The sequence below is a fragment of the Mobula hypostoma genome, chromosome 2 (assembly GCF_963921235.1).
Source record: "Mobula hypostoma chromosome 2, sMobHyp1.1, whole genome shotgun sequence".
Lineage (NCBI taxonomy): Eukaryota > Metazoa > Chordata > Chondrichthyes > Myliobatiformes > Myliobatidae > Mobula > Mobula hypostoma.
Window position 1 is genome coordinate 39,046,873 of NC_086098.1, and position 14,968 is coordinate 39,061,840.

Sequence of the window (14,968 nt, forward strand, 5' to 3'; positions counted from 1 at the left end):
TATACAGCTTCTAGGTTAAGAAAGGTCAATCAAAAAGGAACACTACTGTCCAGATTACAATGATACCAATTTAAAAGTTGTGATTACACTCAATTTCCAAAATGCCATCATTTTTAGCTTTGTCTTCATGAAATTGGACCATGACTTTAGAACTCTCCTTTCTCACCAATACTGGCTCTCAAAATTCATCCCTACCTTTTCAATGTGCTCCTTAAAGTCTACTACTTACCTTGTGAGTGTTTGTCCAAATGCAGCTCCAATGGTCCAAACAGGGTCCTGACCTTGGGTGCCAAATGGCATGGAGTTTGCATATTTGATGATCATGTGGGTTTCCCTCATGCTGTAGTTCCCAAACATGTGCTAGTTGGTAGGTTAATTGGTTACTGTTAATGCCCTTGCGTGTAAGTGGGCAGCAGATCAGTGCAGGAGAGGTGCTGAACAGCATGGATACAGTGGCCCATATGTGTTATGTTAGAAGATTATATTTAACAGCAAATTATTGTCTCGGCAGCTTCGAAGGGAAGTAAGAATTACGATTGGAGACCTTAAACATACATTTCCATATCATACCTGTTTATTATGGTTTCAACATTGTAAATGATAAAACTCAATCAGAATACAAAGATTTAAAAACTAATTTTAATGCATGTAATCAAATGTTGCTTTTTGTTTTGCTTTTGAGGGTCATGTAAACAACCATAAAAAATTCAGTCTAATTCAGCACCATAAAATTAATTTTTGCTTTAACAGATTGCATCATCTCTGCCAACACTCAAGAACATGGTGTTAACAGTTCTCCTCTCAAATCTTAAAAAACTGCATTAATAGAGTGCAAAAGAAAAATGAGCATAGGTAATAGGTTGGTGTACTTTAATGAGGTCCCTTAATGAAAAAAAAGTCACTGAAGTCAGTAAGGAATTATCAAGGCAATGAAATATATTTATTTTGACACTAGAAATGCAGGTATGTTAAAGATCCACTTTTAATATGAATTTAACAACATTGTTTAATTTTTTCTCTTGGCATCGCCAAAGCTAACACTAAAATTGAGAATTTGGTAAAAAGGATTTTTACTAGAAACACCTGCTTTGCCATGTGATGTGAAGATTCCACACTGTAAATAATGAACACCATTTCATATCAAAAAGCATATTCTTTTGTGATCCAATTATCTGTATGTCATATTTGATTCCTCAGAACTCAATACAGCTTAAACTACCACTGTTTCAATATCATACACACTAAATGGAACAACTTCAGTTTTTTTTAAGAAAACGATGTATCTTACATCTACTTATCCTAAAAATAGCAGAGAACAGTGAAATAAGAAGTTTTATTCATCATTAATCAGGAGTTTTGAGGTATACATGTCAAGTGAAATAAAGAGGATATTGTAATACTGATAATTTTATATACCCTCATAGATGACAACTGGATAAAGCAGGCCAAATTAATGCATTTAGTATAGTGTATGTATTACTACTTTCAAGGTTGTAATATTTTCTTGCTTTTTTTGAAACGTTACCAGTGACCCAACAAAACTACTGAAAATCAACAATTTCTTCTTGTAGGAAAATATGTCAAAATAAAAACACGTTGATCTATTTCTTCCCCATCATGAACCCTGAAGACTTAAGGCATTACAATGAGCACAAATTTAGTAACTAATCACTGCAAGAAGACATTTCTAAAATTTAAAATTTATCACAAAAATGCTTTTTATTAAATAGAGATGTTGATAAGAAATCTGGCTTTGGTCGGTAGCGTTAAACACATCTGACAGCTCACCTTGACACATTCACGACATATGGACCCATATGTAGGGAGGACTGATGACCATACACATGCTTAGCGCTAACGAATAAACACAAATTTCTCCACTATTAGCCACCCCAACCCCCATCTCTGTCTAAATAAGTGGTGTTCAGTCAAACTGGAATATCTAGCCTGAATTCTTCCCTTGCACAAAGCAGCAATTTACAAAGTAACCTCACCTTTGCTAAAACACAGCACCAGTGACACTTAGCTCTTTCTATGCCATTAGTGGACAAATGCTGAACACATAACCCACTGTATTTTTTTAAACCAACAAACTTCGTTCATAATTATACAAAGGTGAAGATAACCTTGTGATAATTTTTTTCCCTTCCAAAAAAATAGCACTATATTCCATTACGTGGACATTAAACTACAACTATTAAGGACATCCAAGGAGGAAATCTACTTTACAGAAAGCCACATTAACATTATTTACTAAGTCTACATTTACAATTTGGAAGTATTTTTAGTTTCTTTTTCTGATCTTGTGCCCAATAAAAATTGATCTGGTACAAACTAATTGCTTATTATCCAATAATGGGGATAAGGGCACAATTTAAAAATTAAAAAAACATTGTAGACAAAAAACTTCAAATTATACCTAAAGACTTGCTAGGTTTTAATCAATGCCCTTCACTTGTTTCTTACTGTAAAGCTACACAAATTGTTCAGTATCTTAATTTCCAGTTTTGCTTATTTCCTGGAAAGATCGGTCTTTAATTCAGCTTTTGCACTCGGCCTTTTAAGGCGCCAGCTCCCTATATTTTCTTGCTCGTCCTCATCTTCTTCACTATCAGTGAACCTGTACTGATCAGATTCTCTTGAAGGTTCACACACCTTTTTGAGATAAGAAACTTCATTCACTGATACTATCTGGGCACTTTGTTTCTTGCTAACTTTTGCAGATGATTTTTTCTTGTTTGATGTTGCAGGTTGTTTTTTGGTTACTTTCATCAAGGGTTTGAATTCTTTAGCCGCCTTGGAAGTAGGAAGAAACCAGTCCTGAATGTGGAAATAAATCAGCAGAACGTGGTAAGCACCAAAATATTAATAATCATCAATTTACTGACCATCAATTGTACATAAATCATGAAATAAATTCACTAGTTTTTACAATCTTTTGATTCACCATCAAAAATTATTAGTATTCTGCTATTCAATGCAACTCCTCCAAAAAGATTCATTTGTAAGAGTTAAATTATAATTCACATCCTTTATCTCATTTCTGGATATAATTTCCATATTTCAGATACAGGCTTGAAGGAATTATTCAGCTGTGAAAGAAAACTTTTAAAACAGAATATAAAATCCAGAATAAAAATTGAAAATACAGCAATATCAGCAGTTCAGACACCATGTGAAAAGAGAAACAAATCTAAGAGTTGGGGGGATAGTTGGATGTAATCTTCCACTGACCCTCTATGCAAGCTCTTTTTGCATCAATCTCTCGGGTATCGTTTTCCACTGAGAGGCCATTACTCAGCTGATCCGAGAGGCCCAAGACAAAGTAGATCCTCTCCAAGCAGAAAAGTCATGTTTACCCAGGAGACTGATAGTAGATGAGGCCCTGCATTCAGAATCAGGACTGTCAAAGCTGGAATGTTAACTGAATCTTGCAAAGGTCAATGTTATTTACAGGTATTCCAAACATTGAAACAGTATAGAAAAATAAAAACTAATTTACAAATTAAAATTAAGTTTATTAAACCACCAGAATTTTATAAACACACCTTAAATAAATGTATTTAAATTAGCTGAATTTAAAAGAAGTATTAACTTCTATGTACATTTATGTGGCCAACTGTTTCTTCCTGTTAAATTTATGTACTTAGAATGGGAATATATTTTCTGTGCCCAAGTGTTATGCAATCCAAGAAAGTTAGTGTTCCATTGTTCGGCCCTAGGATCAGACCATAGCACTGCAGAGGTGCCCTGCAGCCAATACTTAAATGAAGCAGCAGGTTGGATTTCATCCCATGTTTAAGAGTCTATAGTTTCTGGCCAGTTAAATAGATAAAAGGCAGTACTTCCGAATGAATTTAGGGGTTTTAAACTGAGGATCAGGTTCATCGTCATGTCAATTAACTTTCTTCATAATTGCTGAAGGATTTTGACAGTTCTTGATTAAAGCCTGTTCAGCTTTACTATTTCTGCAAAATGAATACTGGCTTAAAATGTTGGGTCGGTATAATTCATCTCTTAAAGCTAGTACGCAGCAAAGCTGTCCATAAAATGTACATTTGATTTAGTTGTCTTAAAATGTCATTCAGACATCTATAAAAATATTAAAATTTAAGCAAATAGTTTGAAAACGAGAATTAAACATTTTAAAAGATATTAACTAGAACTAAATAAAAGATTTAAAATAAAGCCAAAATAATTTAAAAAACCTTGTACTTATCCTCTAAAATCATCACATCCCTAAAATCCACATTAAAACATTTGCCGTCTCCAATTAACTGTTTCTCTCTCCACCAACACATTCCAATATATATACACCACTGTTTCTAACATTTTTTTAAGATTTCCAATTACTACAATATTTTGCTTTGAAACATAAATTCAAACATGGTTGAGCACTGAATATAAATATAGCTCTACCACTCATCCTGAAGGAAGGGATGAAAAGAAAACTCTTCCAAGTCCTCAGTTATGTTAGCATTTATTTTTGAAACTGGAATTATACTGTTATCCTGCATTATGCACATACATGTATTATTACTTAATACAAATCCCTGGGCTATTCAGAAATTGACAATTTAGGTGAAGAAAATGCTGGTTATCAAAACAATTCAGACGATGGTAAGTTCTTTTTACCTCAAAGTGTACATTGTTAATATGATACTTTACTCCACTCTCAGAGCTGAATTCCTTTTCACATATCAGGCATTTGTACTTTCCAGCCACATACTCCCCCTGGTGGTTTAAAGAAACAACCAAGTAGTTAATGAACAAGTGTCCTGACCTGAAACATCCCAATGAGGGATTTAGTACAATCTGCTTTGTCCCTAAGGATGAGACATGAGACTAAAGAGGGTAGAATGATGTCAATTGAATTTGACTTAGTCAGCAAAAAAAAAAATTAAACCCTGTCCTTGTAGGACAGCTACTTAAGAGAGAGCAGGGCAGACTGATGAGGTTGAAGGTAGCATCAATGGACCAGAAGTGGCATCAACACAGATAGTTGCAGAGGGAGAAAAGTTTCTTCGATCCATTATTTAACCAGCCTAAAGCTAAGCTCACTCTGTCATCACTGAGTGTGTCTGTCTACGAACTCCCTTGTCATGTGACTTCCAAGTTGTTAAAACTGCATTGTGGATGAGAACAATAAACTTCACTTAAAATTTCTAGGAAGAGCTACAGTCGACGTTTCAGGCCGAGACCCTTCGTCAGGACTAACTGAAGGAAGAGTGAGTAAGAGATTTGAAAGTGGGAGGGGGAGGGTGAGATCCAAAATGATAGAAGACAGGAGGGGGAGGGATGGAGCCAAGAGCTAGACAGGTGATTGGCAAAAGGGATACGAGAGGATCATGGGACAGGAGGCCCAAGGAGAAAGACAAGGGGGAGGCTGGGGGGGAACGGAGGATGGGCAAGGGGTATAGTCAGAGGAACAGAGGGAGAAAAAGGAGTGTGAGAGAAAGAATGTGTGTATAAAAATAAATAACGGATGGGGTACGAGGGGGAGGTGGGGCATTAGCGGAAGTTAAGAGAAGTCAATGTTCATGCCATCAGGTTGGAGGCTACCCAGACGGAATATAAGGTGTTGTTCCTCCAACCTGAGTGTGGCTTCATCTTTACAGTAGAGGAGGCCGTGGATAGACATGTCAGAATGGGAATGGGATGTGGAATTAAAATGTGTGGCCACTGTGAGATCCTGCTTTCTCTGGCAGACAGAGCGTAGGTGTTCAGTAAAGCGGTCTCCCAGTCTGCGTCGGGTCTCGCCAATATATAAAAGGCCACATCGGGAGCACCAAACGCAGTATATCACCCCAGCCGACTCACAGGTGAACTGTCACCTCACCTGGAAGGACTGTCTGGGGCCCTGAATGGTGGTAAGGGAGGAAGTGTAAGGGCAGTGTAGCACTTGTCGGCTGGGGTGATATACTGTGTCCGGTGCTCCCGATGTGGCCTTCTATATATTGGTGAAATTCAAGGCAGACTGGGAGACTGCTTTGCTGAACACCTACACTCTGTCCGCCAGAGAAAGCAGGATCTCCCAGTAGCCACACATTTTAATTCCACATCCCATTCCCATTCTGACATGTCTATCCACGGCCTCCTCTACTGTAAAGATGAAGCCACACTCAGGTTGGAGGAACAACACCTTATATTCCGTCTGGGTAGCCTCCAACCGGATGGCATGAACATTGACTTCTCTAACTTCCACTAATGCCCCACCTCCCCCTCGTACCCCATCTGTTACTTATTTTTATACACACATTCTTTCTCTCACTCTCCTTTTTCTCCCTCTGTCCCTCTGACTATACCCCTTGCATCCTCTGTTCCCACCACCCCCCCCGTCTTCTCCCTGGGCCTCCTGTCCCATGATCCTCTCATATCCCCTTTGCCAATCACCTGTCCAGCTCTTGGCTCCATCCCTCCCCCTCCTGTCTTCTATCATTTTGGATCTCCCCCTCCCCTTCCCACTTTCAAATCTCTTACTCACTCTTCCTTCAGTTAGTCCTGACGAAGGGTCTCGGCCTGAAACATCGACTGTATCTCTTCCTAGAGATGCTGCCTGGCCTGCTGCGTTCACCAGCAACTTTGATGTGTGTTGCTTGAATTTCCAGCATCTGCAAAATTCCTGTTGTTCACTTAAAATTTGTTTGACTGCACTTCTTTTTCTAAAAAAATAAAACTTTTCAAGATGTTAAAACTGAATTGTGGATGAGAACAACAAACTTCACTTAAAATTTGTTTGACTGCACTCCTTTTTCTAAAAAAATAAAATGCTCGTGTTCCACTTTACCATTTTGGTAAGTGATCATCCAACTCTAAGAGATTAAAATCCTACTGTGGATATCAAATCGAAAGTTGTTCTTACCCTTGTACAAGAACCAAGATGAGCCTTCAATCCTGATACGCTGGTATAATAAGAAGCACAATCCTAAAGAGAGATTAGCTGTTAAATACAATTACATATGATGTTGCTAAGCTTGATAATTTCTGTTCCACGTAATCTAAATTTTCTGTGATTTAAGTACACTGTTAACACAAAGGATGCCCAAGAAATACATTCCTGAAATGAAAGTGTCAGGCTATATGAAATTTCTGATCTAAACTCAGTTTAGCTCAGAAATGTTGCATCTATAATGATTTTATTTCAGTTCCATTATTTGTTTACTACAATAGTTGACTAATGTAAAGGGATTGTCTGTTCACAAATTTTCTGCTTCAAGAATCAGTCACCAGATGGTAAACAAACAAATTAAAGTTAAACTATACTTTTTCCTCAAAGTGGCATTCTCCCCTTCTCTAAGAAGCCACAAAGTACAGCACTAAGCAGACAAGTATTACTTTAGACCCTGAATACAATTTATGCCCCACCTGTGACCTTAATGCTTAACTATATATTCCAACAATGCACCTGTGTTAAACTTAACAATCAGCTGAACTGAAGCAGTAGCCTTTCTCAAGTTTTCTTGCTCTTCTCCAGGACAGCTACCATCCTACATGAATGAATTGCTAAAAAGTAAATTATGATGCTGTAGCATGCCTAGTAGTTTATTTTTAAATTTGTTAACAGAAATTTATTGGGGTGGAAATTGTATAATCTTAGTATAATACTTCTCTTAGATTGGAATAAATGTTAAAATTATCAACAAGATCACATCTACCAAAAAAGATGCACAGTATAAGGTTATGCCACTTAACTGAAATTGTTTACTCAACAAAGTGGTCCCTTATTTGTACTCAACATTGCTAAGACCATTTATTATCGAGTAGGAGGTATGGACAAGTATTTCCTTGTTTCGTGATTAAGACTACCAGAGAGGGACATAAATATTAAGGGAAACATTTCCATTGTACGTAAGTTTGTGGACGCAGATCAATTAAATCAGGCTACTCTGTATTCCATTACTAAATCAGAGCGTAAAACAAACAAACTTACCAAGAAAGCCAGCTCTTTGCAGCAGAATCCATTCTGACCTAATATAGCATTATGTGTTTGTCAGGACATATATTACAAAGAACATTCATTTTTACAAATTCATGTTCTACCAAACTGATTTGCAGATACAAATCATTTTAGAAGTTAATAGCTTGAAAGAAATCGTAACTGCTCAATTATAAATAAATGGAATAATTTTTATATTACCAGGAAAATGATAGAATTCTTGTGAGGGAACTGCTAGATAAAACAGCCACAGCATAGACGTAACTCACAATAATTCCAAATGCATTGAAAATGAATTCTTATGCACTAATTTTGAATAGTAACTCATTCCAATCAATACTAAGAATATCAAATGAGGAAGTGTTGTCCAAAGAAACAAAATGACCGGGCAAAATGTGTGAAAGAAACAACTGTTGACTATAGTTTGGTAAACTAGTTTATTCCACTAAATTAGTATTTTATCTTTAGTAAATGCATTAATTAATTGAAATGAGAAGCACAGCTGTTTGTATTGTGGATAACATGGGTGAGGGAGGAGGGTAGGGGAGGAATTTTAGTTTTAATACCAATGGTACAAGTGCGATGAAGTCAGAATGTGATTTCTTCATAACTGGCAACACTGAAGTATACAAGTAGTTGCTGTTTTTACCTTGTTTGGGCATTGCACTCTCTTATAGGTTTTCATTTCATTCTTCCACTTGCAAAGCACTTCATGACTGAACGTAGGCAAGCCAGGCCGTGTGTACTTCAACTAAAGAAAAGCCAAAAATTACGAACGCACATAGGGTAGAAATTTTTCCTAAGTTGCGAATTTTGTTTTGATAATGGAGATTCCTATGATTATAATTGAGCCAAATTTCAATATACATACAGTATGGTACTATAACACAACTGTCATACAGGCAGCTAGATCGTAACCTTCTATCTCACATTTTCCCAGAATTTTGTTCTGAAAAATACTGGAGAAACTTTAAAACAAAATTGTGAACAGACAGAATGTACAATTTAGCAGGAAACAATATTACTTGTTTAAAAAAAAGAAGTTAAGACTCAAGTACACTAATGTTAAGCAAAACTTAATATATGTGAAAATAAGGCACATCTACAAACCAAACATTTTACTGTCATATAAAATTATGCCTATACATTTTCAAATCTAATTCAACAAGTCACAATTCACAGGAATAAAAATGTAAAATATACTATTATTTATTCTGAACTACGTGGCCGCTGCAACTCAGTGTGGATGATGGTATTTTATTCCAATTCTTTACCAGTGGCTCATCAAAACATGTGGTCTAACTGGGACAATAAGACATAGGAACAGAATTAGGCCACTCAGCCCATTGAGTCTGCTCCACCATTCCATCATGGCTGATCCCAGATCCTACCCTACTCCAACACCTGCATTCTTGCCATATCCTTTGATGCCCTGACCGATCAGAAAATGATCAATTTCCATCTTAAATATACCCACGAACTTGGCCTCCATCACAGTCTGTGGCAAGAGAATTCCACAGATTCATTACTCTTTGGTTAACAAAATTCCTCCTTACCTCTGTTCTAAAAGATTGTCCCTCAATTTTGAGACTGTGCCCCTAGTTCTGGATACCCACACCATAGGAAACATCCTCTCCAATCCACCCTATCTAGTCCTTTTAACATTCGGTAGGTTTCAATGAGATCCCCATGCATTCTTCTAAATTCCAGTGAGTACAGGCCTAAAGCTGTCAAACACTCCTCATATGTTAACCCCATTCATTCCCAGAATCTCCTTGTGAACCTCCTCTGGACTCCCTCCAATGACAACACATCCTTTCTCAGAAATAGGACCCAAAACTGTTGACAATACTCCAAGTGTGGCCTGACTAGTGTCTTATAAAGGTTCAGCATTATCTCCTTGCTTTTATATTCTATTCCCCTTGAAATAAATGCCAATATTGCATTTGCCTTCTTTACCATAGACTCAACCTGCAAATTAACCTTCTGGGAGTCCTGCAAGAGGACTCCTAAGTCACTCTGCACCCCTTCTCCCCATTTAGATAATAATCTGCACTACTGTTCCTTTTACCAAAATGCATTATCACACACTGTATTCCATCTGCCACTTTTTTGTCCATTCTTCCAATTCGTCCAAGTCCTGCTGCAAAGCATTACAAAGCCATCAATTCCATTACCAAATCATTGACAAACAATGTGAAAAGTACACAATACCTGAAAAACACCACTAGTCATGAGCAACCAACCAGAAAAAGCCCCTTTTATTCCTACTCGCCGCTTCCTGCCTGTCAGCCATTCCTCTATCCATGCCGGTATCTTTCCTGTAACAGCATAGGATTTTATCTTGTTAAGCAGCTTCATGTGTGGCACCTTTATCAAGTGCCTTCTGAAAATCCAAGTAAATGGCATCCACTAGTTCTCCTTTGTCTACTCTGCTTGTTACTTCCTCAAAGAACTCTAACCGATTTGTCAGGTAAGATATCCCTTTACAGAAACTGACTTTCATTAGTCTCCAAGTACTCCAAAACCTCATGCTTAGAAATGGACTCCCAACACTTTCCCAACCACTGAGGTTAGGCTAACTGGCCTATAATTTCCTTTATTTTGCCCTCCTCCCTTCTTAAAGAGTGGAGTGACATTTGCAATCTTCCAGTCCTCTGGGACCAATGCCAGAATCAAGTGATTCTTGAAAGATCATGACCAATGCATCCACTGACACAGACAATTAGTTATGTGACTTGAGGAGTAAATGATCCGGGTATCTATGGGCCCACTTGCCTAAAAGAAAAAACAAAATGGTTAGCTGCAGGGATATTTGCCTTTGCTGTATCATTTTTACCTTATCGTCATCTGGTACCAGGTCACGTTGGATTTTCCTCCGAGGTGACTCCCGAGCAAGTTCGTCTGCCACGATTTCATGCAGGTGGTATGCAGCTAGCTTGGCAGAGCTCCTTCGTACTCTTCCAGTGGACGTTCTTTCCACTTCTGGTTCACTTTCTTTTTCAGCAGCCTCATCATCTGTAGTTTCTGGAGACTAGTCAATGAGACACAAACGCATGCAATGGTTGACCACCAGAGATTGTGGATTCTAACAGTTGTCAACACTGTACTAAAGAAATCATATTTCATAACAACTGGACTGCAAATCTTGGTTAGAGCAAATTAGCCTATAGTGAATCTAATTGCCCAGCTAGGTAGGTAACAGTGATGGGAATTATGAAGGGAATGCCTTTAACTCAGTATTTCTAATATCAAACAAGAGATCTTGGGTGCAAACATATAACTCACTGAAAAGTGTCCATGCAAGTAGATAGAATGGGAAAGAAGAAATATGTCATATTTGACATCATTAGTTCAGGCATTAAGGAAGTCATGTTGCACCTTGGTTAAACAGCACATTTCTGGTTGCCCCATTTCAGGAAGGATGTGGGGACTTCGGAAAAGGTGCAAAGGAGGTTTACTTGGATGTTACCTGGGTTAGAGGATCAGTTACAAGGAGAGATTGGACAAACTTGGATTGTTTTATCTGCAGTGTTGGAGGCTGAGAGCAGACTTGATAAAAGTTCATGAGAGGCATTGATTATACTAGTACAGACAGTCAGAATCTTTTTCCCAGGGTACAAAACGTCGTACAGAGGACATATATTTAAGGTGAGAAAGGGATAGTTTAAAGGAGGTGTCTGATGCAAGTTTGGTTTTATACACACAGTAGTAGTAGTTGCCTGGAATGGACCATCAGTGGTGGTGGAAGAAACATATGATAATGACATTTTAAAGAGATTATTTGATAGATACATGAATATGCAGAGAATGGAAGGATATGGATCACGTACAGGTAGAAGAGATTGTGTTTAATTTGGCATTGTGTTCTGTGCAGACTTGGTCAATTGAAAGACTTGTTTCTGTGATGTACCGTTCTGTGCACTATAAAGTCCAGATGAAATTCAAAATTGTGTGTTATGGCACATTACTAACAATGTGCAAATGATATCTTGTACCAGTTAATTTAAATCCACACAAATGCAAGATGAAAATGGCAAAAAGGGAGAGAGAAAATATCAAGTTCAGTACTGTGCAAAAGTCTTGGGCACCCTAGCTATATGTGCCTAAGACTTTAGCACAGTATTGTGTAGATTTTATTAATCACCATCAATCTGAACTACCAATGAGGTAATGATTAGGTATCTAATAAACATTTTTAGTATTTTTGCAGAAATGGTAATAGCAATGCAAGTCTATGGTCCAAGACTGGCAACTATGCAAACATGAGAATAGCTTTTGTAGAAATTTTGATTACCGGTGCATGCTCTGATTTCAAGTGATAATCCAGACCTGCCTTCGACTTGTACAGCTTTCCACAGTGTTGGCATTTAAATAATTGTTTCAATAATTCTGATTCTTCTTTGCCACACTTTTTCAAATGATAGAGGTAACCCATTATACTAGTAAAGCTGGCAGAACAATCCTGAATATCATAAAGATACAACATTAGTAATTTAGTGGAGCTCAATGAAAGAAGACGGCATCATTAGAACATAGAAATTTACAGCACGTTACAGGACCTTCGGCCCACAATGTTGTGCCGATCATGTAACCTAATCTAGAATTTCCATAGCACGTTGCCCTCTGTTCTTCTAAGCTCCATGTACCTATCTAAGAGGCTCTTAAAGGCCCCTATTGTATCCACTTCCATCACCGCCACTGGCTGTGCATTCCACGCACCCACTACTCTCTGTGTGAAAAACCTACCCCTGACATCCCTTCTGTACCTATTTCCAAGCACCTTAAAACTATGCCCCCTCATGTTAGCCATTTCAGCCCTGGGAAAAAGCCTCTGGCTATCCACACGATCAATGCCCCTCATCATCTTATACACCTCAGGTTACCATAGAACTTGAAGAAATGTGTCCAACTCATTCATTATTCTGTCAGTCATTTCACGCACACTCAATTAAGACTGATGTCACTTCAAGAGATCACATTATATTCAACATACTTTATTCAAAATCTCAATATACAAAGTATGAAAACTATTCCAGATTTCAAGACACATCTGCAAAGAACAAAGCTACTTGAGAAACTTATCCATAATGGCCTCTATTCCATCAGGTACATTGATTTTTAAACATTACAAATCAGTTGCATCTCATTTCAGATGCAGTATCATAGTTTGATCAAAAGTAAAATATCTTACAGGCACAGTAAAAAGGGCTGAGCAAAACAAACTTCTTAAAATACCTTCTGGTAATTTTCTTACCCTTCCACTAAAAGTAAGTTCTATCTGTAGCTATAACGCCACAGCTAACTAGTTTACAAGTTCATACACAAATAAGTAATGACACTTTAAATATTTATATGTTGGGCTGAACATAAAGAGATCTGAATCATTACTTTTTATTTATTCATTCCATTGCTGGCAAGGGTTGCGTTTATTTTCTATTCATAACTGTTTTTGTTGGGCTAGTAAGAATCAATTAAATCGGTATGTTGAGAGCTAGATGCAGACCAAAGTGAAGGACATAAGTAAGCCAATATTGCAGTGTGCTACCTTCACGGTTAGCATTCCTACTTTAGGCTGTTTAATTTCCGTTTAAATTTAAATTACCCAGAGGATGGGATTTCAATTTGAGTCTGCAGATCAACTGACTCCTGGATATTAAAGCAGTAGCATAATCACAATGCTACTATATACCAGTGGGACAACCTGATACAAAGACCCATTGCTCTCATACAGAAATAAAATACTTCATAATACATTATATTTGTTTTAAATGTAATCCCTTAAGCAATATTTTTAGTGTATTCACATTTTCTTCTTAAATCAACTTCCAAGAAGTCAAAATCAGTAAGTTCATTTTCTACCCTTACCTCACGAAGACACTTCAATCTCCCCATTCTCCTCAAAACCTTTCGAAGTCTTTCTCTATCAGTCTGCTCATCAACCACATCCCCATCTTTCAAAAGTGGCTGAAAAGAAATTGAAAAAAATTGTAAGTATATTTGCAAACTTTGTTGATGTCAAATAACGATCCAGGCAGAATCCTGGATGCCACTAGTTTGCCCAGCAATGACAAAATGCCATCATACCACTACATACATACAGGCGTCAACCACCAAATCAAAACTGTGCAAAGAGTACATGGAGCTCACACCACAGGGAGATTATATGGTGAGCGATGGATTGAAAGATGACTACCATAAATGACAAACTCTGACATAATGATTTTTTTTAAAACTCATGAGGCTGACTTTCACAAGTTTTCAAACTTCAACACTCTGCTATTCATTTCTTTAAGTGTTTAAAATTAATCACCTGCTACCAGATCAAGATCCAGAATATGAACTGGCAGAAATGGCTAGCTTGAATATGTGCTTTTCTGACAAATAGATAGGAACATCTCAGATGTCCAGCAACATCTCCTGATCATAACCCACAAATATAATTCTATTCCAAGAAAAAGGAACAGGAGAGCCTTTTGGCTCTGTGATGCGTTGCCACAGCAAACAAAGTTCAGTTTAGATTTTAACTATCTTACCATATTGTTATGGTCTGCCATTAAATGATACTTGAGCCCTGCTAAAGATTTCAACTGTTTTCCACAGTGTTGGCATACAAATGGTTCCTAGATGAAAAGAAGTCAGTCTTAGAATGGAATCCCAGATTTCTGTTACTTTATTTTATTGTTATTAATGCAAGTAGAGTATGTCAGTGTAAAACAGAAAGATGACAACTTTTTAAAGTGTTCTTTACAATACAATTTTAGGCAATAACATTTGTCAAATGCTTAGCAGATAAAAACTGCAATGATTTTCACACACCTTTGGCATACAAATCAGAACAAGCAATTAATTATAAATTATTTGGTATCTGATTGTTTGAATTGTACCTTACAGTCATTCAACATCACAATTAGTGCTAACCAGCTTTTACTTTTCCAAAACCATTACAGTCAGGCACAAACTCTTCTTATCTATTATTCTTTGTTATATTTTTACTGGGATCTCACTGTCTTTGTTAAAATGCTGTTACAG

The 14,968-nt window shown here is 37.2% G+C and overlaps 1 protein-coding gene across 2 annotated transcripts in view; it reads right to left on the reverse strand.

The window, feature by feature from the left end:
* Positions 1-566: 566 nt before the first annotated feature.
* znf512 (zinc finger protein 512) overlaps positions 567-14,968 on the reverse strand; it is a 52,699-nt gene continuing 38,297 nt past the window's right edge. For both annotated transcript variants that reach the window (XM_063035881.1, XM_063035873.1), the window contains exons 9-16: positions 14,473-14,559; positions 13,805-13,903; positions 12,234-12,401; positions 10,776-10,970; positions 8,586-8,687; positions 6,863-6,925; positions 4,636-4,734; positions 567-2,820 (exon numbers count right to left, since the gene is read on the reverse strand). In XM_063035881.1, the coding sequence (XP_062891951.1) occupies positions 2,512-2,820; positions 4,636-4,734; positions 6,863-6,925; positions 8,586-8,687; positions 10,776-10,970; positions 12,234-12,401; positions 13,805-13,903; positions 14,473-14,559 (1,122 nt within the window). In that variant the 3' untranslated portion in view covers positions 567-2,511. The remainder of the gene's footprint in view (positions 2,821-4,635; positions 4,735-6,862; positions 6,926-8,585; positions 8,688-10,775; positions 10,971-12,233; positions 12,402-13,804; positions 13,904-14,472; positions 14,560-14,968) is intronic.